This window comes from Dromaius novaehollandiae, chromosome 4 (assembly GCF_036370855.1).
Source record: "Dromaius novaehollandiae isolate bDroNov1 chromosome 4, bDroNov1.hap1, whole genome shotgun sequence".
In the NCBI taxonomy this organism is placed as follows: domain Eukaryota; kingdom Metazoa; phylum Chordata; class Aves; order Casuariiformes; family Dromaiidae; genus Dromaius; species Dromaius novaehollandiae.
This window is the reverse complement of record NC_088101.1, coordinates 86,817,839-86,845,292: the sequence shown is the minus strand read 5'-3', so window position 1 is coordinate 86,845,292 and position 27,454 is coordinate 86,817,839. Positions and strand designations below refer to the sequence as shown.

General features: G+C 59.0%; 1 protein-coding gene and 1 long non-coding RNA gene across 2 annotated transcripts; one reads left to right on the top strand and one right to left on the bottom strand.

Annotated features, from left to right (window-relative positions):
- Positions 1-588: 588 nt before the first annotated feature.
- On the bottom strand, positions 589-19,031 carry LOC112989015 (cytochrome P450 26B1). Its single transcript, XM_064511677.1, has 6 exons — positions 17,909-19,031; positions 15,422-15,646; positions 6,391-6,666; positions 5,190-5,345; positions 3,341-3,622; positions 589-2,037 (listed from the first exon to the last, which is right to left on the bottom strand). Exons 1-6 carry the CDS (start codon positions 18,110-18,112, stop codon positions 1,645-1,647), a joined length of 1,536 nt encoding a protein of 511 aa, XP_064367747.1. The 5' UTR covers positions 18,113-19,031; the 3' UTR covers positions 589-1,644.
- Positions 19,032-25,264: 6,233 nt separating this feature from the next.
- On the top strand, positions 25,265-26,823 carry LOC112994707 (uncharacterized). Its single transcript, XR_003262005.2, has 2 exons — positions 25,265-25,556; positions 25,671-26,823. It is a non-coding gene; the product is annotated as an uncharacterized LOC112994707 (long non-coding RNA).
- Positions 26,824-27,454: the final 631 nt, after the last annotated feature.

The following is a 27,454-nucleotide window of genomic DNA, read 5'->3' as shown; positions in this document are numbered from 1 at the left end:
GCCGCCCGCCCACACCTTCGCGCTTGCACTGCTGCGGGTAGGAAGGTCTCGGCTGCCGTTCTTCTTGGAGGGACGGGGGACGGACGGGACTGTGCGACGCCAGGCAGGGAGTTCCTCCGGGATAGAAACGCCTCTCCGGGGCGATTCGGAGAGGGATTTCCCGGACATCGATTGCAGCCGCGAGAGCAGTAGCAGCAGACACGGCGTATGGTACCTGCTGCCACCCTGGAGCCTGGTGTTGGCCTGACCCCAAGCCCCCGAGCGTGGCCATCCCGAGCACCCGGGGCCCTTCGACGTGTCCCCGCGCGCACGGCCCCGTCCCATCTCAGCACCACAGCCTGGAAGCTTCTTGCATGGAAAAAAACCCAACCCAGCGAGAGAAGCCCCGCGGCAGACCGAACGCGAGATACCTCGGTGGCCGCTGGCCCGTGCCGGGAGCCTCCGCGGGGACGGCCCCTCTCCGGGAGAGCCCTGGGGCAGCGGGGGGCCGGCTGGCGAGGGGCCTCCCGCTCCGTGTCCTTCCCGCGCCGCTCTCCCGTCGCCGAAAAACGCCCCGGCACGGGACAAACAAACAACGCATCCGTTGGCTTCGTTCGAGATCACCTTTAATGTCGACGCCTCCCGGGAAAGGGGGCACGCCGGGAAAAAAGGAGCAGCTCCGAGCGGGGCTCCCGGTGGGCCGTGGGCCACCGCCGGACCTCGGGGGGGGGGCTGGGGGGGTCGAGGTCAGTGCGCACATCCCGAGGACCCAGGGAGCCGGCGGCGGGGAGGCAACGGCGCGGGAAGGGGCAGCGAGGGGCCGGGAGCGGGACGGAGGCGGCGCGGGCGGACGGATGGACGGACGGATACGCGCAGGCCACGTAGCAGCAGCAGGTCACTCAATGGAAAAAAAACCAAAAAAAATGGAAAGGGATCCCCCCATCCCCACCCCCAGGCCCCCGAATTAAAAAAAGAAATAAAACGCACTTGTCCGAGACCTCGCTCCCGCTCTTCGAAGCGGCGGCACGGAGCTCGCTCGCCGAGGAAAGCCAAAAAAAGGGGAGAAACCCAAACGCAAAACACGATCCAGCAAACAGACAACCCCCCCACCCACCCCCCAAAAAAAACACTGTTATCACCAGCTAATTTAACACTGTTAAAAAAGGATCAGAGGCCACCGGAGGTCACGGCCGTCCCTCAGGTTCGTCCGGAGCCTCCCGGCCGGATCCCGAGGAGACGCACGGGGCAGCCGGACCTCCGGTCGCCAGCTGATTTCCAAAGCCTTCCCCGCCGTGCAGCGCTCCTCCTCGCAGCAGAAGTGTTTCATAGATATTTATATATATATATTTATAATATTTAGATACTGTGTGTGGTCAGCCAGTCCCAGCTCCACTCGGGTTTTGAAATTCTTCGCCTTTTTTCCGAACAGAACGAAACACGTGGCAACGACGCCCCGATCTTCTCCACGCCCCACGGAGAGAGCAAGCGGTTTCGGCAGCTTCACCGTCGGAGAAACCAGTCTCGACCCGGAGGGCCTGCAAAGTTAGTGACGTGGAGAAGTTCCTCGCGCCTCTCTTCCTTCTCTCCTTCCCTTCTTTCCTCCCCGTTGCCCCCACCCCCACCCCTCCATCCCCGTCCGCCCTTCCCTCGGCAGCCGGAGTGGGTCTACACCGTCGCCCCCAACATAGCGTCCGTCTCCGTCAGGATCTCGTTCTGGTTGGAATCCAGTCCGAAGAATTTGACCTTGAGTCCGTCGACCGGATGGACCACGGGCACCAGCGTGACTTTGGGGAAAGTCCTGGTGGCGAGCTCGAAGCGGCTGGTGCTGGCCAGCTCAATGGCCAGCGCCTTGAGGAAAAGCTTGGCCAGATGCTTCCCGAGACAGGTCCGTACTCCTCCTCCGAAGGGGAGGTAATGGAACCTGCCGTCCTTGTCTTCGGTTCGGCCCTGCCCGAAGCGGTCGGGGTCAAAGACGTCCACGTCCTTGAACACGGGAGCCGTGTCGTGGGTGTCCCGGATGCTGTACATGACGCTCCAGCCCTTGGGGATCTGAAAACCCTGCACAGGAGAGGGATGGGGGTGGAAAGAAAACACGAATGGGTCAACCATGCTGTAGAGAGATGGAAGAAGACCAGGAGAACAAGATAAAGCGAAGGCAGCTGCTTTTTCTCATTTTCTTTGGGGTTACTGCCGGTCTACATTGCGGATTTGAAAGAACAGAGAGCCCAGCGCAAGGGGCTGGGAGACGGGAATTCGGGATTTATTCCCGCCTCTGCTACCGGCCTGCTGGACGATCCATCGCTATTTATTTGCTTTGCGGTCGCTCGCGGGAGCCGCGTACCAGGAACCCTGTGGTGCTCAACCGCCGCCGAGCAAAGGGAAACGTTTTTTCTCGCATCCGCGCCGTGCCCCGCGAGCCGTCGGGCCCTCCCCGGCGGAGCCCGTCACTCCCCCGCCGCGTGTCAGCTCCCCACACCCAGAGCACATGTCAGGGCCTGGGTGATGAGAAACGGGGCGGGTTTATCATCCCCTGAGCACTTTAAAAGGTTTCCGACTCAAATCACTACATTAATAGGATTTACAGTGACAGCCGGGTCTCAAGATTTTGTTTTGCTAGTAGGAAATTCCATCTATTCTGGTGAGTAATCCGCCTGTCATCCAGCAGCCTGGAGATGCCCTTTGCAGTCAACCTTTCCCTGGTCACACCCCAGTTTAGATTTTGGCTCCCAAGATTGTCACGAGTTGCTCGTTGAAACATCGTGGCTGTCTCTTCTCTGACAGCCCAAACGTTTCGGTTCCCAGCCACAGGCCTGACCCCTTCGTGCTCCTGCAAACCCAGAGCAATGCCACCCACCAACTGCCAGCGGGACTTCGTTCGTCCTCCTGGGGATCTAATCCAGGCTCGCCTGCTAAGCAAAGCCCAGGTCTTTGTGCAAGGCACAGAAGGATCTGCGAGATGCCGTTCTGGCAAGGTCGGGATGCAGCTGCATCCCAGAGAGAGCAGCACAGGGATGCGGAGAGATTTTGGCAAGTGTCTAAAACACAGTGGTTCCTGCAGCAGCAAATATCCAGCCAGATCTTCCCCCTCTGCCTCCTTTCCTCCAGCTCTCCGCAATATGGATTATCTGGAGTCTCTCGGCCTTTTCATCCAAGAAGGGTCTCTCTCCTCTCCCTGCCCACCAAAACACACCAGATCCTGACATTACTGAGACCCCCAACCCTCTGTTGAAGCTGAGCAATAGGTTCAAACATCACCCGGAGGACAGACAGGACATTGCGAGAGCGCTGGAGAAGAAGGCTTTCAAAGGAGAAGCAAAAGGTGCGAGAGGAACGCTGGGGCCGAGGAGCAGCGAATACTCACATCCAGCTCGAAGGTCTGCAGCACGGTCCGGTACCCCCCCGAGATGGGAGTGAAGAGGCGAAGCACCTCCTTGATGACGCAGTCCAGGTAGTAGAGGCTGTTGATGTTGTCCAGCCGGAGGGAGCCCTCGCAGATGCAGCCGTTGTGGAGGATGCCTTTGCTCCGCAGCTCCTCCCGCAGCTTCTCCAGGACCCGGGGGTGCTTGAGGAGCTGCATGATCAGAGACGTGCTGGCGCTGGCAGTCGTCGCGTAGGCGGCAAAGATGAGCTCCAGGGTGCCGTCCTGAAAGGCAAGCGGGATCTGGGATGAGGGACGGCAAGGAGGGGCGGACGGCAGGGCCAGCCGCTCGGCGTGTCCCAACGCAGGCACACGAGCAGTCTCGTGGGTCCCAGTCCCCTTTGCAGCCTTCACTGTCACCTCCTGTCCCTCACCTCTTCCCAGTGCTGCTCCTGCTCTCTGCCTCGCCCTACGTCCCCTGTGAGCCTCCTGCCCCCACCTCTCCCTCCTCCAGGGCAGCTCAGAGCAGACCACAAGTTCTCCTGGGGCTGAGATGTGGCTGCTGCTGCCAGGTGGAGGAGGACAGCAAGATCACCCAGGGCAGCCCCAGCCATGCGGCGTTACAGTCCTGGGGGGTTCCCTGAGCACCTCCCTGCCCCGCTCTCCACCCCGCCCTGCCTTCCCTGGGGAGAAAGGAGACACGCTACGGGCACCAAGTGTGAGATTCTCCCACAGGGCTGGACACCTCATCCACGGAGGAGCTGTTTTCCCTATTGCAATGAGGAGACACATCATCTCATCCTGCCACCGTGAGAGCCCCACCAGAGCATGCGAGAAGGTAGCCCAAGGCTCTGCACGTCTACCCTGTCCTTAGCCACCTTTCCCAGTGGAGGCCCACATCAGGCCCCACCAGGGACACTGAAGGCTCAGGAGAGCCATAGGGTGGTGGTGATCTACCGTTGCCTCCCGCCCAGGCAGGGTCTGGACCGGTGGCTGAGGCACAGAGGACGGCTCCCGCAGCCCAGCACCAGGATCTGCATCCAGCCTTTGCTCGCCAGCTGCAGCCAGATGCCGAGCCGACAGCTGCAGAGATTTCCCACGTGCTATCCCCACTTGACAACTCTCCAGGCCCAGCCCTCCCTCGCCGTGAGATCCATCTTTGTTCATCCGCTACTCCAGCTGCCTAGTTTTGCCTGAACTTGGGAGAAAGTATGTGCCTCCCTTTTCAAAGGGTGTCTCGTGTGAAATGCTGGACAACCAGCCACAGGGAAATTCCCACAGAGCCTTGCTCAGAGTCAGCAGCACGCTGGAGAGAGCGAAGGGTGGCAGAAGTAGGAGAAAAGTCCCCGTGGACGGCTCTTAATAGTGCCTGGAGGACAAGTTGTGTGGTCGCCCCACTACAGATAACCACCTGCGGAGAAGCTACCATAAAACAGGACAGGTCAAGGGGTGAAGCTGATCAGGGCTCAAAGTGTCAGCAAGCTGGCAGGGCCTTTCAGTAGTCCTTGCAAATGCTCTTTAGCAAGGGCTGAGAGTGATTTCCAAGTAAATATGGCCCTTGGGAAAACAACCGGCTTGGTGGCACCATGACCCCCTGGGCAAGGATTCTCCTGCAGGTCCAGCAGCGCATCCTGGTCACCCCACTGCGAATGACTGTCCAGGACTGATCCACAACATCCTCCTCACACCAGCTTAAGCTTTGCTCTTTGAGGAATCCCTGCTCTGAGCAGAATGATGGCCTGGCAGGAACAACATGACTATGGGGAGGAGAAACCAGACACCCGGTAACTCTCCTGGGTGACTGTGGAGCCCAAGTCCCCCAAGCGCACAGGAGGACAGGGAGGGTCTTTACCTTCAGCTCCTGCATGGTGAGCTCCTTGCCGTGCTCTTTGCCGCTCTCTATCAGGATATCCAGAGCGTCGGCGTAGTCCTTGCCCTGCGTGTTCTGCAGTTTCTCCTGGATGGCTTTCTCCAGCCCCTTCTGCAGCGTCTCACGCGCTCGGATCCCCTGCAGAGCAAGAAGCCGTCAGACCCCTGAGGGCACAACGCGAGCCCAGTCATCCCCAGCCTGTCCCAGGGCTGGCCGGTGATGATCAGCAACCAGAGACAAGGTGAGGAGGACACGTCCAGGGAACGTGACTGGGGTGGTGGGAAGTTGGGGGTGACCCCCGCGCAAGATCCCTTTGAGCTCAGAAGAACGTAAACCTGTCTTAGCAATACTCGGTCTGCTGGCCCACTTCCAACCGCAATTGCAGATGCTCAAAGAGAAGTATAAAAACGCTGGAGCTGTTGCCTGCCCAGGAGGAGCGGGCCCAAAGCAGGCAAGATTACAGGAGAGGCTAATCAGCACCTACGTGCAAACGACGGGTCTGACGTGGGAGCCCCAGGATTGCACCAATTCACAGGCCTCCTCCTCACCCTGAGATTTAAGAAAGTCCCTGGGAAAATTCTCTCTCAAAGGAAACCAGTCAACTGGGCTGAAAGGAGCCTCTTCCCAAGAGTGTAATGGGCTTGCCGAGCAATTTTATCACCCGATCTCACTAAAGCAATTCCTCTTTGAGTGGAGCTGCACTGAGCTAACATACTGCTGCAAAGGCTTTAAAAAGACGCTTCGGGGGTCATTCAAACTAAATATGGATTAAACCCCCATCGTATTCTCCATTGCACTGAACCACAGCGCACCTACCACCCTGAAAACCTAGCTGAGATCAAGAGATGCTACACAGAGGATGGGAAGAGGCAGAAATCAGTATCTGGCTGTCTCGACATGTCCTGCATGCTTCGCACAGTGAAAATATCTCGTCCCCACTGATCTCAACCTGTTCACTAATTAGCAGCCTCAGATTTGTAGAGTCTTAGCCCTTCCTAGTCATGAAAAGATCTCCCTCTTGACTCCACCAGCACAGGACTTTAGCCCAAAATGGACCCACTTCTAGAAGTCAGATGGCAAGGAGACATCCCACCAACAACACAAAGGTAAGAATTCAGCCACTGCCCCATGAGCCCCAGATCGGTGTTATCATCTGGGTCAGGACTCAGCTCTAGTGTCTTACCCTCCTGTAGCCGCTGAAGGGCAGATCCACAGGCAAGGAGAAGACGTTCTCCACGAACTGCTGGTAGACCTCGAAGAGCCGGTTGAGCTCCTCATCGGGGATGCGGAAACCCAGCAGGACCCGGATGGCCATGCGGAAGGTGAGCTTCTGGGTCTCGTGGTAGACGTTGATGGACTCCGGGTTGCTGCTCCAGGCCCGGAGGGTGTCTTTGATCACCAGCTGGATCTTGGGGAGATAGCTCTCCAGGGCCTCGTGGCTGAAGATTTTGGAGAACACCTACAAAAGAGGGCGGACACAGGTTTCTACACAGTCTGCACATCCTCCTCTCTACCTTCTCTAATAACCCACTTCTGTCCGTAAACATGGGCATCAAGGGCCTCCCAAGCTGAGCGCTGCTCATTGTCAAGAATTGCTGATGTCTAAAATAACTACTGAAAAGGGCTGATAGAGAAACGTCCTTCAAGGGAGAGCCGGCCTTCCCATAGCTCCGTGTCCCACAGCTGGATCCCCTGGTGTCTGGCAAAGTGGGAGCTCTGAGTCAAGCCCATCCCACAATTTGGGTGCTACTAATACAGCTCTTCCATGTGGATTCTCTAGTGTCTAGTATTACGGTTGTGCACGTGTACACACACATGCAAGCTTTTTTCTCAATGGGAAGCACTGACAGTTTCTCTCATTCCCCCCCCCCAATCCTTCTTTAATAAATATAAAAAAAAGGACCAAAATAATTATTTGAGGCCTTTCGGGTTTCCGTGAAACCTGGCTGAACTTAGACAGGGGTTCAAGTGTAACTGGGGGAAAAACAGGCCCGCGTGTACGCAAAGGCTGAGGTCACGTACGGCTCATTTCCTTGGGAAGCCAGGCTAAAAACCGATGTCAGCAGACAGCGTTAATTTAAGCTCTGTGAGTAAACACCGGGCCGAGCGGGCCTCCCCGGCGTTGCCGTCGGCTCGCGGCAGCGCTGGGGTCGGGCCGGGCTGCTGCGCGAGGAGCGCAGCAATGCCAGGAATGTCCCCGCTCTCCCGCTCGCCGCCCGCCCCGGCGACTCCACAGCACGGGCTTTCATGCCGCGTCCCCCCCCCCCCGGCAGCATCCCTCCCGTCCCAGGGCGCTGGAGGGGGGGGGACGCGGCGCGGGCGGGCGAAGTGCTGCTTGTTTATTCTGCATTAACCTCCGCGCGCGCAGGGGCACGCACGCACGCACCGCCGCGCGCCAGGTCTCCGGGAAAATCCAACCCAAACAGGCTCCGCCGGAGGCTCCGCCGGCTCCCGGCGTGCTGGGGGGCTGCAAAGGACGGACAGACCCCCGGCTTGCTCCAGGCGACAACGGAAAGCAAAGCCTGAGCGCCGTCTTTCCAAGAGCACCTAACCTTTGCAGAGCTGTAAATGTGAGAATTTCCTCCCCAGTGGGCACTCGGAGGGGACGGTCACATTTTCCTGGCCGGAGGGAAGCTGGCCGGTTGCTGGCACCCCGAGCCCGGAGCCGCGGGCACCGGCCAGGCACTGCTGCCCGCGTGGATCCGGGCTGCTCTGGCGAAGGCACCATGTGCCGAGGTCTCCATCCTCCCGGCAGCCACCCTCCAAGCCGCCCATCCAGCCCGGATGCAGGAAGGCAGGAGCTGCCCCTTACCACCAACCCAAAAATGGGGAGCATTCATCTTTTGGGGTTTCTTTTCCCTTTTTTTTTTTAATTCTCCTCTTTCCCTGCGGCAGAGGCAGCGGCGCGGGCCCCGGCGACGCTGCCGGCTCCTCCAAGCGCCACCCCGGCTCGCAGCCTGCGCGCTGCGCGCCGCCTAATCCCAGATGTCAGCGGGTCCTTCCCTCGCCAGACACAAGTCTGGATCCCCTTCCAGTCACCTCCAGTTCAACCCTGCATCTTTCCAGTTGATTAAAAAGGAGGAGAAGGCAGCCAACTTTCCCTTACGGACCGCCGCCGTTTTCTAGCCTAAAATTCCTGCGCCCTCTAGTGAACTCGAGCCGAACATCTCGGCCGCTTCCCAGCTCCGAGGATGAGGTGGATCGGTGCAAAACGGTGCTCCGGAGCTGCCGAGAGCTCTGCGATCCGTGGGGAGAGAAGGTCTCCCAGCCCCGGCTGGCAGGGAGCAAGGCGGTTTGCAAAGGACCCTCTGCAGAGGTTGGAAAATGCCCCCATCTGTTACGTTTCCATATGTCCTAAAATAGACGTGGGGACACGTTTCATGATTTACTCTGGCCGCGGGCATCCGCTGACCCCATGCGTGTGCCCACCTGCTGCTAGTGCAGTCCCTGCCCATGGTCCATGAAGAGCCACCAGCACGTAGCAAGCCCTTCTGGATCCATCTCTGCTTGTGATGGGAACAGGATATTTCCAGATTTATGGGCTTCCTAAGGCAGAAAACGCCTTCCCGGTGTCTCGGCTCCCTGGACACTCCAGAGAGGTCCGGATTCACATGACAAGCCACAGCCCTTGGTCCTGGTTGCAGAAGACCCCAGCCCCATTGGTAGCTACTCTGCAAACCGCACCGAAGAGGAGAAGACGTTCAAGGGAAGCGCCTTGAACCCATAGCGTTTTCATGCTTAACGAAGGCTGCGTTTAGTGGCTGACTTAGGGAGTAATTAGCAACGACGACGCATTTCATGGAGGAAAGCTGCACTTGGGGATGAGACACCCGCAGCCTCATCCGACACACGACAGTCGGGCAGAGCCCAGCTCCTCTGCGCTGCCTCCCTCTCCCGCTCGGAGCTGCTGGCCCTAAAATGAAGATGCTTTTGCCACGCTAACGTAAAATCACACAGACTCAGAACAGTTGAGGTTGGAAAGGACCTCTGGAGACCATCTAGTCCAACCCCTTGCTCAAGCAGGTCACCGAGAGCACATTGCCCAGGATACTGGCTGGAAGACGCTTTCACAAACCAGTTTGGCACCAGCACGTGGCTTGGCTGGTGCTCCATGTCAAAGAAGCCTCCAAAGCAGCGTCTCAACCTTGGAGACACTCTATTTATGCAAGTGTTCCAAAGGCCGGGTGGTATTTGCCCCAACCCTGCCCCGTCACCGCGTTACAACAGACACCTGCCTTGCTCCGCAGCATCAGGCACTGCCACTGCCAGGCATGGATCCCGCCGGGATGCTCCAGTGGTCTCATGAACCTTCACATTTTGGGATCAGGCTGCAAAATCCCATGGGCAAGAGGCCGTGCCGGAGCCAGGAGCACGAGCGAAGGGGGAACACGGCCAGCAGGTCGTGGGGACAACTCCACCGGGCATGAGTCCCACAAACAGCAGCAGATGACCTCCCATCGTGGCCGCTGATGGGACACCCTGTGATCTGTTTTTAAAGGACTTCTGCCTTTCACAGCAGCACAGCAAAGACCTGGATCCCTTCCCTCTCCATGCCCTGACAGGTTGGGAGATGGAGCACATCTGCTCGCGCCAGCATTTAACCAAAAACTCAGAGTATCTCCCCGCTCCGCAGTCTCTTGCCATTCTCCATCACGGGAGGAATCTAGGGCCATTTAGAAGGAAAAGCCAAGAATTTCAACTCCCAGCCACGCAAAATGAGCAGCTTTGGGTTTGCACGTCAAAGCACAGCTTTGCTGCAGGAAGGGTGCAGGTGAGGAGTGCAGCGTCTCCGGGGAGCCGAACGCAACGGCCTCTCCCAGGGAGAAACCCAAGAGCCCTATGGACACTGCGATCCGTCTGCAAAGGGAGTGTGGTTACGGTATCCAGCGCCACAAATTCCAAGCAGAGGCTATTTCTCCAAACCAGACCCAGCTGGAAAAAAAAAAAAAAGAGCGGAACAGTCACCTTTGCAAAAGGCAGTTTCACCGAAACTCAAACGATTCATTAAAAAAATGCTCTAGAAAAAAATGGAAAGATGGTTTCAACATCCTTGGGCCAAGTTATGATTATTTTATGCCCTTCAGTGTTGCTTACACCCTTTTTTCTTTATTAAATTTTTTTTTTCCAACTTAAGGCCTATCAGAAATTCAATGGGATGTGGATGAGCCTTAACAAACCGGAGGTGGCCTCTGCTGTGTCTGAGTGCCTGGGTTTGCAGGAAGGAGACGGGGGGCCCACAACGAGCATCCGGCCCTCCAGGCTTTAAAAACTGGACCATGCCGAGAGAGGTGACGCGCCTTCATCCCATGCATCCCCAGGGATGCAGCATCCCGCTCCCCTAGACCAGGACGGTTAAATCAGGGAGAAAAGAGGCCAGAAACCCAAACAAAAACCACCTGCCTGGGCCCTTTCCCCAGCAGCAGCTAAAAGCACGCAGCCATCAAAGCCTCTCTCTGCTGAGCCAAGCTATTACCCTGACCTTCACCTCGCGCAATAAAGCCGGTCCTATTCCAGCCTCGAACGCCAAGCGTGTAGCCTTGGCGGAGCCGGTAACCCGCGCGGGCAGGGAGCTGCCGGCTGGTGCAGCTGCAAGGCCACCCGCGGCCGCGAACGCTAAATTAGCTCCGTGACGCCGCTGAGCATCGGGGCTGCGCCGCGCGGCTAACGAGGTGCCCCAGGGCCCAGGTGGAGTCTTTGGTTATTTTGTATGTTATAAATATATATTTTCTATTCCACAGCCGGCTTCGCCAGGTGCACTTGGGCCGGGAGCTTCCCGCTCCGTCTCGGAGACGCCAAGCTGGGCCAGGCTGGCAGAGGATCGCTGCTAAACGGGCTGCGACGCCCGGGGTGGGTGGGAGAGCAGGGAATGAGCACGATGCTCTACCTCTATCTCAGCATTGTCCCCCCTGCAAAAATGCAAAACCTGCCTTGAGTCTCGAAATAAGCAGTGCCGGCACCAGCAAGATGCAGCCAGCTCCGTCCCGCGACGTGGACTGTCTAAACAGAAGTCTTCAGTGGGTCGGCACAACGTCTCTGAGGTGCCCTTGTCCTTCTCCCCACGTTTACGCATGGGTAACCAAGACATTCAGAGTCCACCTTCGGTTTTGTCCCCGCTCCTCAAGGGGGGATCAAGCACAGAAGGGGGAAAGAGAGGAAGAAGGGTCAGGGAGCAAAAGGACCAGCATCCACGGTCCCAACCCTTCGTGCAGGAGCAGCCTTCCTTGCTTGAGCATCGCTCCACCAAAGGGAGGGAACACCACGTCGAAGAGTAGCATGGCAAAGAAACAGGAGCCACGTCCAGCCAGAAAGGTTGGTCTGAAAGGTCAGATCAGCTGGTTGGAGAAGCCCAACCAGCCAAGTGGACACTGCTTTTGACAAGGGCAGACCAAAGGAGGAGAAGCTTTAGGAGAAACGTCCCCTTTTTGCTGGCCCCTGCATCCTCCTGGAGCGGAGAGCAGGGGATCTCCACGTGTCTAAGCCACCCGCAGCACCCGCCACGAGCTCTCCTGGAGAGGAAGCAGCACTTGGCAGAAGAACCAGCTTCAAGTGCTCTTCACAGATGTTCAGCCCTCGCTAAGTGCTGCGCGCGGTCTGATAGCAGAGCGCAGCGGGACGGGCGGCAGAGCTCGAGAGGGAACCACCCCCCGTACGGGCAGCCCGCGCCATCCCAAAGGCATGATGCTGAGCATGCATCACCTCCTGGCAAAAACAGGAGAAAACGCTTGGAAAGACGCTTCCTCCAGCAGCAGGGAAATCACGGCAGCTCTGCCTGCTCGTCTGGTGCCAAAATCCTAAGCGAGGTCTTGCAAGGCCTCAGTTCACATGGGGATGAGCACACGCTCATGGTGCTGAGGTGTCCCGGCTTAGGAACACGCAAGCTCCTGCGGACAATGAATGAGACCTTTTCTGGGCTTTCTAAGCCCAGGGAGGAGATGAGAAGGGCTGAGGTGACCCAAAACAACCAGAAAAAATTAAGGAGAAGAAAGCTTAAGAGGACGCTAGCTGACAGAGATATAAATCTGATGGCAGAAGTGCCTCCTAAGAGGTCAAGTAGATCACCATGAACCTGATGCAAAGCCCCCAGATCCCAGAGGGGGTGAATGAGATATCACTAACCAAAACTCAGCAGGTTGCTCAAGCTTCCCGAAAGGATAGAGCATGATATGGTAGAAAACAGAGCTAGACGAAGACAGTGCAGGATGGATCCTCAGCATGAAAAGCTCTCCTGGCCCTCTGGCATTCGTTCTTGGTGCCACCAGTCGCCTGTCCAGACTGGAGACGGGGTCCACAGAGCCACCAGCTGCATCGCAGAGCAATGGCAGTGCCACCAAGCAAAGGGCATTGCAGCTAGAGCACGGGTTTTATTTTCTGTGCGCCCTGCAGGGCCTCCAACACCTTCAGGTCCAGAAGATGTGGACAGGTAGAAGGACCTACGTTCAGAAAGGTCCACCTTGCAGGACATCAGCCCGGCTCCTGGTTTGCAACCCAACTCAGGCATTGCTCCTGCTTTTCAGAGCACAGTTGGAGCTTGCAGGGCATTTTGGGGTGGAAGGCGCTACGAAAACGCAAGAAATTTGTATTTCAGCCAGGAGCGGCTGCACCTTGCTATTTTTTTTAATCCGTTGGAATTACGCCGGATTTACGCCGGCGTAGATGACAGCAGCGTTGGTCTAAAGTCAATGAGCCGATCGAGCCGCCAAATTCTTCACCAAGACCGTGATCGCGAGCTCCCCTAAATCAACGAGAGCCTTTTCCCGTGAATTAGGAGTCTCCGGGATAAATCCGGCAGCGGAGCGAGCGGGTGCAGCCCGGCATCGCCGCACCCCGTCCGACCGGCTGCCACCTCGGGGGGCTCGGCGGGGATGCCGGACCTCCAGCCGGCTCCCATCGGGGCCCTTTTAGCGCGGAAAGGTCCGTTCCCGCCGCCTCCTTCCTCCTCCTCCTCCTCCTCCCTCCCCCCAGCCCTGCCCACAGCAGCTGGTTTATATTTGCTTGTAAATTTATGGCCCCTTTTGTGTTCTTAATCCTCTTGCAAACTATATTAAAGCCTCAGACCTTTCTACTCGGTGCTAATAAGCTCAACACTTGTATGCCTCCGAGGCAGACCATTAATTGCGGCGTGTTAATGAATGATGTAGTTTTGGACAGTGAGACAAAGCAGGCTGCGGCTCTGCGCCGCTGTCTGCTTCCTCCCCGCGCCGCCGGGTCGCGGACGGCTCCCCAGCCCACGGCCTGCTTTTATTTGCTCCTTGCTTTTCTCGGCCGGCTGTGCCTATTTTGGGATTGCTACGCTGGGAGCACGCGACGGCCCGGCCCGGCCAGCAGCCCGCGGCCAGGGCTGGACGCTGCCGAGGAAAGCGTGACTCCCCCCTCGCCCCGGCACCGCGCGGCCCGCGAGCGGGAACGCCGTCCCGGCCCCGAACGCTGGGAATGGAGAGGATATCCACCAAATTCAGGGAAGGGGGATTGAATCCTTGCAAGGTCCCAAAGGGAAGCTGAGACCCAGCGAACCTAGGAGAGCTCCGGAGATGGAGCAGTGTGACCCAGCGCTGATGCCACCGCCGCCGCGGGCAAAGCAAATCTTTGCAAAAATATCTTGGCAACACGTGAGCAGCCAAGCGGACGACGTCGCTGGCGAGCTACCACGCCAAACCACGCGTGGTCTAAAGCTCTTCGCCACCGAGCCGTGAGGACAAGCGCCAGCAGTCGGTCCCACCAGCAGAGGAGACCACGGGGAAGATGGAAGAAGATCTACCAGCGCTGGCGTAAATCAGCACAACTCCGCTGGCTCATAGGAAGGGGACAAGGGCTCGTGGCAGATGGTGGCCTTGCAAGCGGTGGTGGAACAGGAGCTAGAGGTGGCTCCAAAGGGGCGAGATGCTGAGGTGGGTGAGCACCACTGGCTTCGTGCTCCACCCGTCCTCGTGCCAGCCCCGTCCTGCACTACAAGCAGCCCTGGAGAAGTTACGTAGGAGCAGCAAGACCGGCTCTCCGGGAAAGCGGGCTTCGGGGGGAGCAAAGGGCCAAGCTGGGAGAAGCAGAATAGAAAAACCACAATCTGGGAGCAAGAGAAACACCGTTCCGAGGAGCAGGCTGTGAAACTAATCTCAGGTCTAGGCTTTCCTCCTTGCACCTCTCACGGTACCAACAGCAGGATGAGGCGAGTTAAAAGTTATCGCATTTAATAGCACCGAAGGGTCAGGACTAGAGGAGCTCCAGAGGCACCTGTGGTTACTGCCTCTCCGAGGCACCTGGCCTGCAAAATGGTCCTCCTTGCAGAGGAGCCATCATCCCGCTGGCAGCAGGGCAGGGATAGATTTCTACCTCCGTAAAAAAAAGGAAAAATTAAAGAAAAGCCGCAGTGTAACTGCAGACACGGCGGTCGCCCCGTGCGGAAACACGGCTAGCGGCTGCCCCGTGTTATTTATTGTCCCATCTTCTCCCCCAGGAGGGGAAAAGCTGGCGGCGGAGCCATTTGTTTGCATAGGGACTTTAGAGAAATATATCCGCAGACTAAGAGGTGAGGAGACAAGGTCCCCGCTCCACGGCCGGCCCGGTCGCCCCCGGTCCCCTAAATTTGCAGGATGCTCCATGCAATGACGCGACTAGCCGGCCAGCATGAGGCCGCGGGGGGGGGGAACATCCCCGGAAAATCCCCGCCAGGGACTGGAGGTGGAGGGGGGGCATCGTGCAAACAGCAAAACGCCCCGACGGCGCGTCGCCCCCAGCAGCTGCGGTGGGCCCTCCCTCGGTGGGGGGGGGGGCGTTGCCCTTTTAAGAGCGCTCCGGGGCTCGGCGCGGCGTTCGGGTTACCGCAGCCCGGGCCGCACGTGCCACCGGCTGCGGGGGGAGGCGGCGGGTGGGGAGGGGGGGCGGCGAGCCGGCTCCTCCCCCCCGCGGCGGTAAGCAGCGGGGAAGCCCCGTCTGGGCCCCCCCCTTTTGCCTGCCGCGGGGCCATCGCCCTTTTAAATTCCTCAAAGGCCGGCGGCGCGCGCGGGGACTCCGCCGTGGAACGCGGCGCGCGGCGCCCACGTGCGCGGCGCCCACGCGGGACCGCGCCCACGCGGGGGGGGGGAAGGAGGAAAAAAAGAGGGGGGGGCAGAGCCCACGCGGGGATGGGGAGGGGAAACGGGACGCAGCGCGCGCACAGCCCCCCCCCCACTCCGCGCTCCCACGCGGCGCCGCGGTCTCGCGTGGGGAGCGGCGGCGCCTACCTTCCTCTTGTGGCGGTGGATGTCGCCGATGGAGTTGGCGACGGTGTTGGGCCCCAGCAGCATGCGGGTGCTGCGCGGCCACTCGGTGCTCACCAGCTGGTGCTCGCCCATGAGGATCTTGCGCACGTTCTCCGCGCCCGTCACCCGCACCAGCGGCCGCCCCAGCAAGTGCGTCTTGAACACGTTCCCGTAGCGCTCCCGCCGCGACGACTGGAAGCAGGAGCCCTGCGGGGGGGGGGGGGGGGGGATTTTTTGGTGAAAAAAAAAAAAGGAAAAAAAGAGGTTTTCGGTGCTGCGGAGCCCCCCCAGTTCATAGAAATGACTCCGGGAGCAGCGTTAGGTTTAGCGGTTTTGGGTGGTTTTTTTTAAGGCGAGCTCAGCCGATGGGAAAACAGCCGAAAAATGGGAAAAGGTTGGGGGGGGGGAGGGGCCGCTCCGTGTTTGCACCCCGTGGCCGCGAGGAGGAGGAGGAGGAAGGTGCCTGGGGCAGCTTGGGGGGGGCTCGGCGGGCGGGGTGAGCAGGGCCGGACCGGGGTTAAGGCCGGGAGGGGGGGTTGGGGGGGGGGGGAGAGTTTCCTGCCCTGTGGGGGGGAAGATGGGGACACAACACCCAGCGCTTTTTAAAGGTATAAAAGCAACCTGCCCCAATCGGGACGATCCGGAGTGACTCCTAATTTCCAACCTTTCCCCCCCCCCAAAAAACAAAACGGGCGCCGCGGGCGGGGTCCCGGAGCCCCCGGGCTGCTGCGGGACCCCCGGGGGAGCCGCAGCGCCTGCCTGCCCCCTTCCTCCCCTCCCTGCTCTTCCTCCCCCTTTATTTTATTTTATATTATTTTATATTATTTTATATTATTTTACCTTTACCTCTCCTAACGCTTTAACCGTTTAACAGCATTTTAACCTTTCCCCCCCCCCTTTTCCTCCTAAGACCGAATCGACCCGAAAGGCTGCGATTCGCCTAAGCCGCTCTGCAGATCCCGGCGGGGGTTTAATAACTTTCCCACATGCTCCGCGGGCTTTTGTCCGCCCCGAGCCGCTGCGCCGGCCGCGGGGGGGGCTGCGCGGGGCGCGGGGGGGGGCTCGGCCCCCCCGGGGAAGCCGCTGCGCCCATTGTCGCTGCCCGAGCCGCTGCCGGGCCGCGCGTGTCGGTGCTGCAACAAAAGCGCGGTTGTGCGGTTCAGATGTTCAGGTGACCCCGCTGCTTGATCTGCGTAAATATAATTAAAGTCCTTTTTGTGGCATTAATAAAGAGTTATTTGTACACCATTTCCAGGGCCGCACAAAGAGCACCTTTATGCGGCAGAAGTTTCGAGCGGAGTCCAATTTATACAAAATTCTGTATTTTTAGCCCTGCGCTCTGTTTGGATGGAGCCTGTGGAAAAGCGAGAACCCTTTTCTGGTCCCCCTGTAAAAAATCTGATAAATTTCTTTAAAAAAGAAAGCGCTATTGAGAGCGCGCCGTTAACCCCTTCGGCGGGGCGCGGCGCGGGGGGGGCGCAGCCTGCGCGCCGGCCCCCTGCGCGCCCGGCCGGCAGCGACAGCGGCAGCGGCGGCAGCATCCTCGCTCCGCTCCCGGTTCCTATTGCTAAGCCCGGGGCGGGGGGGGATTTTTATTGTTTTGGGGTTTTTCCCCCCCTTTTTCCCCCCCTTCCAGGCGCTGGGGAGGCCCCGCTGCGCCCCTCGCCCGGTCCCCTTCCCCCGGCCGCGGCTCCCCCCGCGGAGCTGGGCACCCCTCGCCCGCCGGCTGCCCGCTCTCCTCCGCCTTTTTTTTTATTATTATTATTTATTTAATTTTTTTAATTTTTGGCAAACACGCTCTGGCGCCGCGGGCCGAGGGGGATCCCGCGCCGCCCGGCGCTGTTCAGCACTTAGCGAGGTTAATCCCGGGTTAATCTCCCGATTACCTTCGTGGGCTTCCCCCGAGCCGGCCGCGCCGCCTCCCCGCCCGGCCGCCCCCAAATCCCCCCTTTTTAGGGCCAAACACGGAGCCGGGGCCGAGGGCAGCCAGCTCCCCCCCCGCCGCCGCCGCACGGGGCTAATTCCCACCCCCGGGTTATTCCTGATTTCGGCTGGGGGGGTGGGAAAAGGGAAGGGGAAAAGGAGATTTTTAATTTTTTTTGCTGGCTGGGGGGGGGAGAAGCCCCCGGTCCTGCCCGGCGAGGCCCCACCGGGGCCACCCCGACTCCCCCCCGGGGGCAGCGAGCGGAGCGCGGCGGCCGCCCCGCGCCGGGCTCCACCGGCCCCGACCCCGCATGATGCAATCGCAGCCCGGGCAAAAAGCACAGAAGAAGGAGAAAATGAAAAAAAAAATAAAGGAAGAAAAGAAGAAGGAGGAAAAAAGAAGAAGGAGGAGGAAAAAAGAAGATAAAGGAGAAAAAAAGGGGAAAAGAAGCAGGAGGAGGAAAAAAAGAAGGGGGAAGAAGCAGAAGGAGGAGGGAAAAGCAGAGCGGCCGGTGCGGTGCCCGGAGGAGAAGGGCTCCTCCTTACCTGCAGGAGCCAGTGGAAGGTCTCGCCGATCAGCGGGAATCCCATGGAGCCTTTGGGGATTGGCAGCTTGCAGGTTTTGTCGCGGGTGGCAGCCCAGCGGAGCTGCCACAGCTGTTGGGACACGGCCAGCAGCAAAGTCAGTGACACCAAGCACGCCGCGAGGGTAGCCAGTGCCGAGACGAGATCAAAACTTGCGAAAAGCATATTTGGGAGAGGGAGGAGGAGGAGGGTGGGGAGAGAAGCGGCCCCTTGACAGGCGCCGCGCTCGCACCCCCACGCGCGGAGCAGCGCGGGCGCCGGCGGAGCGCACGCCGGGGCGGCCCGGGGGTGCTGCCGCGAGGGAGGGGGCAGCTGGGGGCCGCGGATCCCCCCCCGCGCCTCCGGCGGGGCGAAAAGCAGCGGGGGAAGGGGGGGGGAAAAAAAAAAGCAAAAAAAAAAAAAAAGGGGGAAAAATCAAATTTTCCCTGTCCCTCTCTGAAAACTTTGCTCTTGTTTAGGATAAACTTGATAGTGACACAGGCGGAAAAAAAAAAAAAACCACACACAGCACGAAAAGAGAAAAAAAACAGGCGAGCCCCCCCAAAAGAGGGAAGGGGGGGCGTGCAATTGAATAGCCAAAACCTCAAGAAAAACTCTGCAAAAAAGAAAAACCCCGGAGGGGGGGGGGGGAAATACACCCCCAAAAAAAAGTCCAAATGCAGATGCTCTGGGTCTCACTTGCTTCCAATGCAAGCCACACACACCAAAAAAAAAAAAAGAGGAAAAAAAAAAAAGGAGCGAGATTTAAAAAAAAAATTAAAAAATCATAAAATAATTCAGCAAAGACCTGGAGAGATGGAAGAATTAAATAGCTATATATATATGTATCTATACACACGGAGCGAGACGGATCGGTTTATATCTCTATCTATATATATAAATATATCTCCATAAATATAGGTGTGTATATATATATATATATATAGGTATATATATACACGCTGGTTGTTTGTTAGCCCCACACTTTTCACCAGGCTCCTGCGAAGCGGGAGGCAGGGCTGCGCCGTATTGCCCCTCTCACTGTGAGTTTGAGTAGGAAAGAAAGTCCATGTGTGTTTATATAGAGGCGGGGAAGCCGGGCTGGGCTCGCCGCCAGCCCGGCTGCTCCCCCGCACACCCACCCTCACTTCAGAGGGCTCCGGGGGAGGCGGGCCGAGCCGCGCGGCCGCGCCGCTGGAGCGTGCGAGCCCTGGCCCGGGGCCCGCCGCGCCGCCGCCGCCGCCGCCGCCGCCGCCTCCTGCTCCTGCTCCTGCCGCCGCCCGCACCTACGGCCTGCGGAGAGACAAGCACCGCTCAGCGCCGGAGCCCCCCTCCGGGAGCTGCTCCCCCCCCCCCCCCAATGATTTGCCCTTCTGCAATGATCCCCCCCCCACAGTGATTTGCCCCCCCCCAAGATTTGCCCCCCTGCAATCATTTACCCCCCCAAGATTTGCCCCCCTGCAATCATTTACCCCCCCAATGATTTATCCCCCTTCAATCATTTACCCCCCCCAATGATTTATCCCCCTTCAATCATTTAATGCCCCCTGCAACGATTTGCCCCCCCGCAATGATTTATCCCCCAATGATTTGCCCTCCCCCCGCAATGACTTACCCCCATGATTTGTCCCCCATTTACCTCCCCACAATGATTTGTCCCCCAATGATTTGTCCCCCTGCAATGACTTACCCCCCCCAACGATTTGTCTCTCTGCAATCATTTAACCCCCCCCCCAATGATTTGCCCTCCTGCAATTACTCACCCCCCAATGATTTGTCCCCCTGCAACGATTTGCCCCCCCCCCCCAACGATTTGTCTCTCTGCAATCATTTAACCCCCCCCCCCAATGATTTGCCCTCCTGCAATGACTTACCCCCCAATGATTTGTACCCCCGCAATGATTTGTTCCCCTGCAATCATTTAACCCCCCCCCAATGATTTTCCCTCCTGCAGTGATTTGCTCCCCCATGATTGACCCCCCCTCCCCATGTTTGGCCACCCCTGCAGTGATTCATCCCCCAATGATTGGCCCCCCTGCAATGACTGACCCACAATCATTGACCCCCCCAATAGTTGACCCCCCCCTATGATTTGCCCCTTGCAGTGATTTAGCCCCCAGTTACTGAGCCCCCAATGATTCAGCTACCCGATCATTTGCCCCCCCCAACACAATGATTTACTCCCCCGTAATGATTTGCCCCTTGCAATGATTTCTCCCCTCGCACACTGATCCCCCCCCCCCAAATATTCCTTCCCCCGGCAAGATTTAACCCCCAATGATTCGCCCCTTGCAGTGATTTACCGCCCGCAATATTTTGCCCCCGACGGTGATTTACCCCCCACTATAGTTTACCCCCTTCGGTGCTTTGCCTTGCTCCTTGCAACGATTTACCCCCTCCCAATGATTCCGCCCCCCCCCCCTAATGACTCGCTCCCCTGCAATCAGCTGCCTCCTTGCAATGATTTACCCCCCCGCAATGGTTTCCCTCTCTGGCGATTTGCACCCCCTGCAACGACCCCCCCCCCCCCGCCAGGATTTGCCCCCTTGCAATGATTTGCCCCCTTGCAATATTCCCCCCCCCCCCGGAATGATTTTTCCCCCGGGGATTTGGCCCCCGCAGTGATTTATCCCCCGCGGAGGTTTGGGGGTTGCTGTATCCTTCACCCCCACCCCCCCCCGCACCAAGCCCTGTTTCTTGGGGGGGACTTTATGTCACTGTCCTGGTCCCCCCCCCCCCCCCAAATGCTTCCCAGGGCTGGGGGGGCCGCGGTTTAGCCGGGGCACGTTTCCAGCCCAGACACCGCCTTGCAGGGGGGGCGCCCCCCCCGCCCCAGCGGTGCGGCAGCGGCAGGTATCCGGCCGCCTGGTCGCAGGCGGTTGTGCGCAGCATTTGCTTCACATTACAGGAAAAACAAAAGTTCATTGAGTTCCCCCCCTCCCCGCGCCCCCCCGCAGCCTCCCCAGCTGGTTTGAGTCTGGTGCCCGGCGGGGCTGAGCCCGCCCCGGCTCCGCGGCTCCGGCCCCCCCCGGCGCGGGGAAGCCCGGCGCATCCCGGGGCCGCTGCGAGGAACCCCCCCCCCCCCGGCCAACACGAGCATCCTTGCGCAGGCGGTGCCTCCCCCCGCCCCGTGCATCCCGGGGCAGGGAGTCCCCCCCCGCCCCGTGCCTCCCGCTACAAGACCCCCCCCCCCACCCGGTGCATCCTGCTGCAGGGACCCCCCCCCCCCCCGGGGCAGCCCGTGCAGAAAGCCCCCTCTCCCCCCCGGTGCACCCCGGTGCAGGCAGCTCCCTCGCCCCGGTGCATCTCAGTGCAGCCGAGAGCAGGGTCCCCCCCAACAGCGCCTGTCCCAGTGCAGGGACCCCCCCCACAACCGGTGCAGCCGGTACGGGGAGCTTCCCCCCCTGCCCCCGGTGCAGAGAGCCCCCCCGGTGCATGCCGGTGCAGGGAGCCTACTTCCCACGTTGCAGCCCGGTGCAGCTGGCACAGGGAGCTCCCCCCCCTCACCCCCCCGCGGTGCAGCCAGCCCACTTCACCGGTGCATCTTGGTGCAGCCGGTACAGGATGCCCCCCCCCCCCCCCCCCCGCCCATGCATCCCAGTTCAGGGCGTCCCCCATCCCCAGTACATCCCGGTTCAGGGAGAACCGTCCCCCCCTTCTCAGTGCAGGAGGCCCCCCCCAACTCCCTGGTGCATCCTGGTGCAGGAGCCCGCCCCCCCCCACCCCGGTGCATCCCGGTTCAGGGACCCCCTCCCTCCCCCCCTCCGGTGCAGCCTGGTGTAGGAACCCCCCCCACACACACAGTACATCCCAGTTCAGGTCGCCCCCCCAGTGCATCCCGGTTCAGGGAAAACCCTCCCCCCTTCTCGGTGCATCCCGATGCAGGGAACCCCCCCCCCCGCCCCTTCCCTCTGCATCCCGATGCAGGGCCCCCCCCCTCCCCCGAATTCCCCGGTGCCTCCCGGTGCCGGAGCCCCCCCCAGTTCCCCAATTCCCCGGTGCATCCCGGTGCCAGGCCCCCCCCACACCTCCCCCAATTCCCGGGTGCATCCCGGTGCAGGACCCCCCCCGTTCCCCGGTGCATCCCGGTGCCAGACCCCCCACACCTCCCCCAATTCCGCGGTGCATCCCAGTGCAGGACCCCCCCAGCCCCGTTCCCCGGTGCATCCCGGAGCCGGAGCCCCCCCCCCAATTCCTCGGTGCATCCCGGTGCAGGACCCCCCCCCTCCCCAATTCCCCGGTGCATCCCGGTGCCGGAGCCCCCCCAGTTCCCGGGTGCATCGCGGTGCAGGACCCCCCCCCCCAATTCCCGGGTGCATCCCGTTGCAGGACCCTCCCCCCCCGCCCCAATTCCCGGGTGCATCGCGGTGCAGGACCCCCCCCGCCCCAATTCCCCGGTGCATCCCAGTGCAGGACCCCCCCCCAATTCCCCGGTGCATCCCGGTGCAGGACCCCCCCCCCCCAATTCCCGGGTGCATCGCGGTGCAGGACCCCCCCGTTCCCCGGTGCATCCCGGAGCCGCCGCCGCCGCCGCCCGCTCACTCTTTGCCCTGCCGCGCCACCCGGTGGCGGGCGGCGGTAGCGCGGGCGGCAGGTGGCGGCGGCCCCGCACGGCCTCGCCCGGCGGCAGCGGCTCGGTGCGGTCCAGCCCGGCCGGGAGCTCCGGAGCCGGCGATGCGCAAGGATTGCGGGTGGTTTTAGCAAGGCGCTGCCTCAGCATCTGCTCCTCACCCCAAAGGGCCATTTGGAAGGAATTTCTTAATCCGCTTTTCTCTTCCCTTCCCTTCTCCCACCCTCGCAGCACGGCCCGTGGGAAACAACGGGGTGTCCAGCCCCCCCGGGGCGGCACGGAGGCCGCACGTCCCGAAAAACCACGCGGGAACAGCCCAGCTCCTGCCAACGGCTTCGTTTGGGGCCGCGACGGCAGCACCTGCTGCCGGGAAGCCCGTCAGCAACGGGAACGGTGCGCGGATGCCGCCGGCACGCTGCTCCCGACCCTCGGGGCTGGCGCGGCGAACGCCCAGCAAAGCACGCGGCCTTCTCCTCCTCCTCCCTTTCCCAAGGGAAAACCCACCCCGGGATGCTCTCTGCCATCCCGAGGGACCAGCACACGTGAGCGTGTCCAGAAATGGCTCCGGCTGCTCGGGAAGTGTGTGAAAACGGCCTTTTGAGCGGGTGGGAAAAGGATGGGAATAAGCCGCTGCCACATAATTTCATGAGAATCGGTTTCTTTCCCGCCTGCGGAAATTCAGGGATAAGGGGGAAAGGCCTAAAAAAAAAAAATCTTTGGGGTTTTGAGGGCTTTTTTTTGCAAACTTCCCCTCTCTGGACACAAAACTGTGAAAGTCCAGCGGGAAAACGGCTTTTCCGAGGTCAGCAGCAGAGCTGGAAGCGGGGCGCCAGGGCCCCGCCGGCAGCCCCCGGCTCTGCCCAGCGACTCCAGGCTTCGCCGCAGCTTTCGCCATAATCCGGATAATTTGCTTGTCCTTCCCCAGGCGAAGCCAAACCACCTTCCCCGGGGCCACGGCGCGAAGCCGCTGCCGAGGGCACACAAACAAGGGCCGCACGAGGGGCCGTCGCCTCTTCTCCCCCCGCTCCCCGAGCTGCTTATTGCTGCCCCGTTTGCAGCAACATGCTGCTGGAGACCCCGGCGCAGAAAGCAGGACCCCATCAGCCCTGTTCTCTTAGGAAGCCGAATTTCTTAAGGAAACTGGGGGAAAAAAAAAAATCAGTGCTTTGCACTCGGCGTCGGCGGGCACCGCTGCTGCTCGGTTTCTGCCCAAACGCGGCCCGGGGATTTGCCCGCTGAGACGGTTCCCACGGTCCCCTTTCCCGATGCCCGCCGGGAAAAGCGCCCACCCCACGCGCGGCTCCGCAGCCTCCCAGGTCCGGAAAGTCACCTCAAAGCCACCGGCCCTGAAGTAATCCCGGGGGCATCTCTGGGTAATATTGTATTTTATTTTAATTTTTTCCAAGGGAGCAATTGCTTCTGCATCACCTTTTAATTTTGCCTCTATTTAGCGCTTTCTCGTGTCCGGGGACTTTTTAACACACTGGTTGTTGCTGTTTGTTTTAACCAGCGCAGGCAAAACCCACAGAAAGAGGAATTGCAAAGGGCTGCGAGTGCCTGAGTGCAATTTTTGGTTTGCACGTCCCTGTCCGAAGACCGCTCTCACCGCACCGCAGAGCGCGACAATATTTGCATTTAATTCCAAAAGGAAATTCAGCAAAGTCACTTTGGGGAATTTTTGGACTTTTTTTTCTGCTAACGTTCTGCTAATAACGGACCTAACGTTCCTGCTTTTTTTAGTTTATTTGTTTCGTTTATTCCTGGTGTTAATATTCTCTCCTCCGACGAGGCTTATAATGTATTTTCTAACTTTCCTGCAATGGATCACAACGTAATTCCCAAATATTGGACTACCCGCGCGGGAAACAGAGCCCGCAGCCGTCCCACCCCGACAAACGCTTTACGAAAGCTTCGCGTTTCGCACAAGTGCAATCTCCACCTGCTTGGGAATTTAATCAGTGTCCCTGCCAAGGTATTAATGGGGAAAAAAACCCAAAAATAGGCAATTTAATTTTTGCAACTGGCTTCTTGCTCAGTCGGGCGGGTTTTCGGCCCCGACGCAGTGAGCGCCGCAGGGGCCGCGCAGCTGATGCCGGCGGCGGATGTGTCCCGCTTGCCGCTGCCGCCCGCCGCCTCCCACCCGGGAATTTGCCCCCCGTTTCCCTTTTTTTGGGTGCTTTGTTTCGCTTTGCTTCCTCAACCGGCGCCTTTAAAGCCCTGCGAGGAGATTTATACGTTGCCGTCGCTGGTTTTCCCACCCCTGGTACGAAGCAAAATAACCAAATCCCTTTGGCAGCAGCAGTTTGGTGGAAATCGGGGAGTGAAGGAAGGGGGGGAAAAGCAACATTTTTGGCACGCGATGGGATGCAGTTCCCGGCCTCGAAAGCACCGAAGTGCCCCCGGATCCCACCAGAAACACCCCGACGCTGCCAGGCGCCGATCCCAAACGGAGCAAACGTTGCAAAGGGAATGGGGGGGGGACAAAAAAAAAAAAAAGAAAAAGCAAAAACACATATAATTTAGTGACTTACCACACCGGGAAGTCGGCGGGGGCTGCGGCCACGGCTGGCCCCCCTGCCCACCCAAGCCCGTGCGTGCGTCGCCGCGCCGGGGCGGCCCGCGGCGCTTTATAGCCCCCGGGCAGCGGTGCCCGCCCCCCCGGGCGATGCCGGCGAAGGAGCTTTCAGAAGCATCGCCGAGCGGCGTGAAGCCGCCCGCCGGCCCCCTCCCCAAAAACGGCCGCTTTCCCCCCCTCTTTTTCATTTTTGAAACCTTCGAATAGGCTCTCAGATATCTTCTCCCCCGGCCGCACCCCTTGCCGTTTCCCCTGGCAGGAGCACGGTTGGCTTTTTTTGTCGCTTTTTTTTTTTTTCCCTTTCCCCTTCTTCTTCTTCTTTTTTTTTTTCTGAAAAGCTTCCGAAACCCGAATGTTTCTGCAAAGAGTTTATCAAATTACATTTGGGGACAAAGAGCTAAAGTGCATTTTCTTGAAGGCTTGACAATTGGGGAGCCATCAAGGAAATGAAAAGAATGACAGAAAACCAAAGGCTTTTGTCGGAGGTAGGAGCGCCGTGGGGAAAAGCCGGGCTTGGGGGCCTTGCGGACGCGCCGGCTTTCGTTTTGTTTTGGTGGCCAGCGGGTTTTGTTTCGTTTCGACTTGCTTTTTTTTCCCAGGTGTTGAAGGCCGGACTTTGGGGGAAAGCGAGGAAAAGGCAACCGGTCCGGGGGACTTAACGAAGCCGCGATTTCACCTCTCTCTCTTTTTCTTTTTTTTTTAACAAGATGCCAGTGTTTAAAAGAGAATGAATCTTTAGAAATGTGAAGCCCCCGAGATAATGACTCCGATCGCTCTAAGACCGTATGGGAACAGGTGACATTTTTTTCCCTTTCTTTCTCCTTCCCATCCGCCCTTTGTTCGAGATGATGCCGAAGAGAGAAAGGAAACGAGATCGTTCCGATATTGGCCTTTTTGTGCCGATGCGCGCTCTCCAGGAAAAGAAACGCGGCTCGGCCGAATTCCCAGCTTTATTATAGGCGGCGGCTAACGAGACACAAAACCACCCCTCCGCTCCGTTTGTCACGTCTTGGAGAGTGAGCGACGCGGCGGCCGGGTGTGCTGCTGGGGCCCCGCGCACCGGGATGCTCCGGGATGCTCCGGGATGCTCTGGACGGCTCCAGGGTGCTCTGGGATGCTCCGGGATGCTCCAGGCAGCTCTGGGATGCTCTGGATGGCTCCAGGATGCTCCAGGCAGCTCTGGGATGCTCCAGGATGCTCCCAGATGCTCCAGGGTGCTCCAGGCAGCTCCGGGATGCTCTAGGTGGCTCTGGGATGCTCCAGGATGCTCCGGGATGCTCCAGGCAGCTCCAGGATGCTCTGGGTGGCTCTGGGATGCTCCAGGATGCTCCAGGCAGCTCTGGGATGCTCCAGGATGCTCCAGGTGGCTCTGGGTGGCTCTGGGATGCTCCAGACAGCTCTGGGATGCTCTGGGATGCTCTGGGATGCTCCAGGGATGTGGAGCCACGCCACAGCCATCACCTCGCTCCCCCCGAAGCTGCTTCCCGCAGGCGCGCCGCCGCATCCCAGCACTACCTGTGCAGTCGCGTCCGCCTCCTTCCTACCGCCAAGGCAGCGTGCGGCCTAAAGCATCAGAGCCCCAAATCCCGGCTTCCATAAAAAAAATTCCGTGAGCGCAACCGCGGTGCCTGGGGGCTCCCCTGCCCCTTCCCTGCAGCCAGCACCCGGCGCGGTGCCTCCGAAACCTGCCCTCCGGGATAGTGGGTGGCTTTATTCATTTTTTTTCCCCAAATATAGAAACTTTTGAGCTTCTGTTCCTTTCCTCTATTTTTTTCTTTTTCTTTTTTTTTTTTTTTTTGTTGCTCAGTTAGGAACATTTTGTACGGGGGTTTCCCCCCACCCCCAAGGAGGTGCTGAGAACAGGAGCGTTTCGAGCTCCTGGCTGATTCGGATAAGCAGGGAAACGACCGTCGCCTGTGCCGTTCGCTGACGGGGGCAACATCTTCTGTACGCCGATAATAACTGCAGGTGACCGGAGCCTTTCCTTAATGTTCCCCGGTTTGAAATTTCTACTGAGAGATCCTTTTCTGAGCGTCTTCCCTTTTTTCCATTTCTTTTGCTTTCCTTCCCTCCTTCCTTCCTTTTCTTTTTCTTTTTTTTCTTTTTCTTTTTTCTTTTTCTTTTTCTTTCTTTCTCTCTCTTTCATACTCTTTCTTTTCTTTTTTCTCTTTCTTTCTTTTTTATTTTTCTTTCTTTCCTTCCTTTTTTCTTTTTTCTTTCTTTCTTTCTCTTTCTTTCTCTCTTTCTTTCTTCTTTCTCCTTCTCTTTCCCTTTTTCTTTCTCCCTTTCTCCCTTCCTTTCTTTGTCTCCAATTTTATCTTCCCTCCCAGTATCTCCAAAAAACATCCCCCCCAAAAAAATCTGCCATAGACGCTTTTCTGCA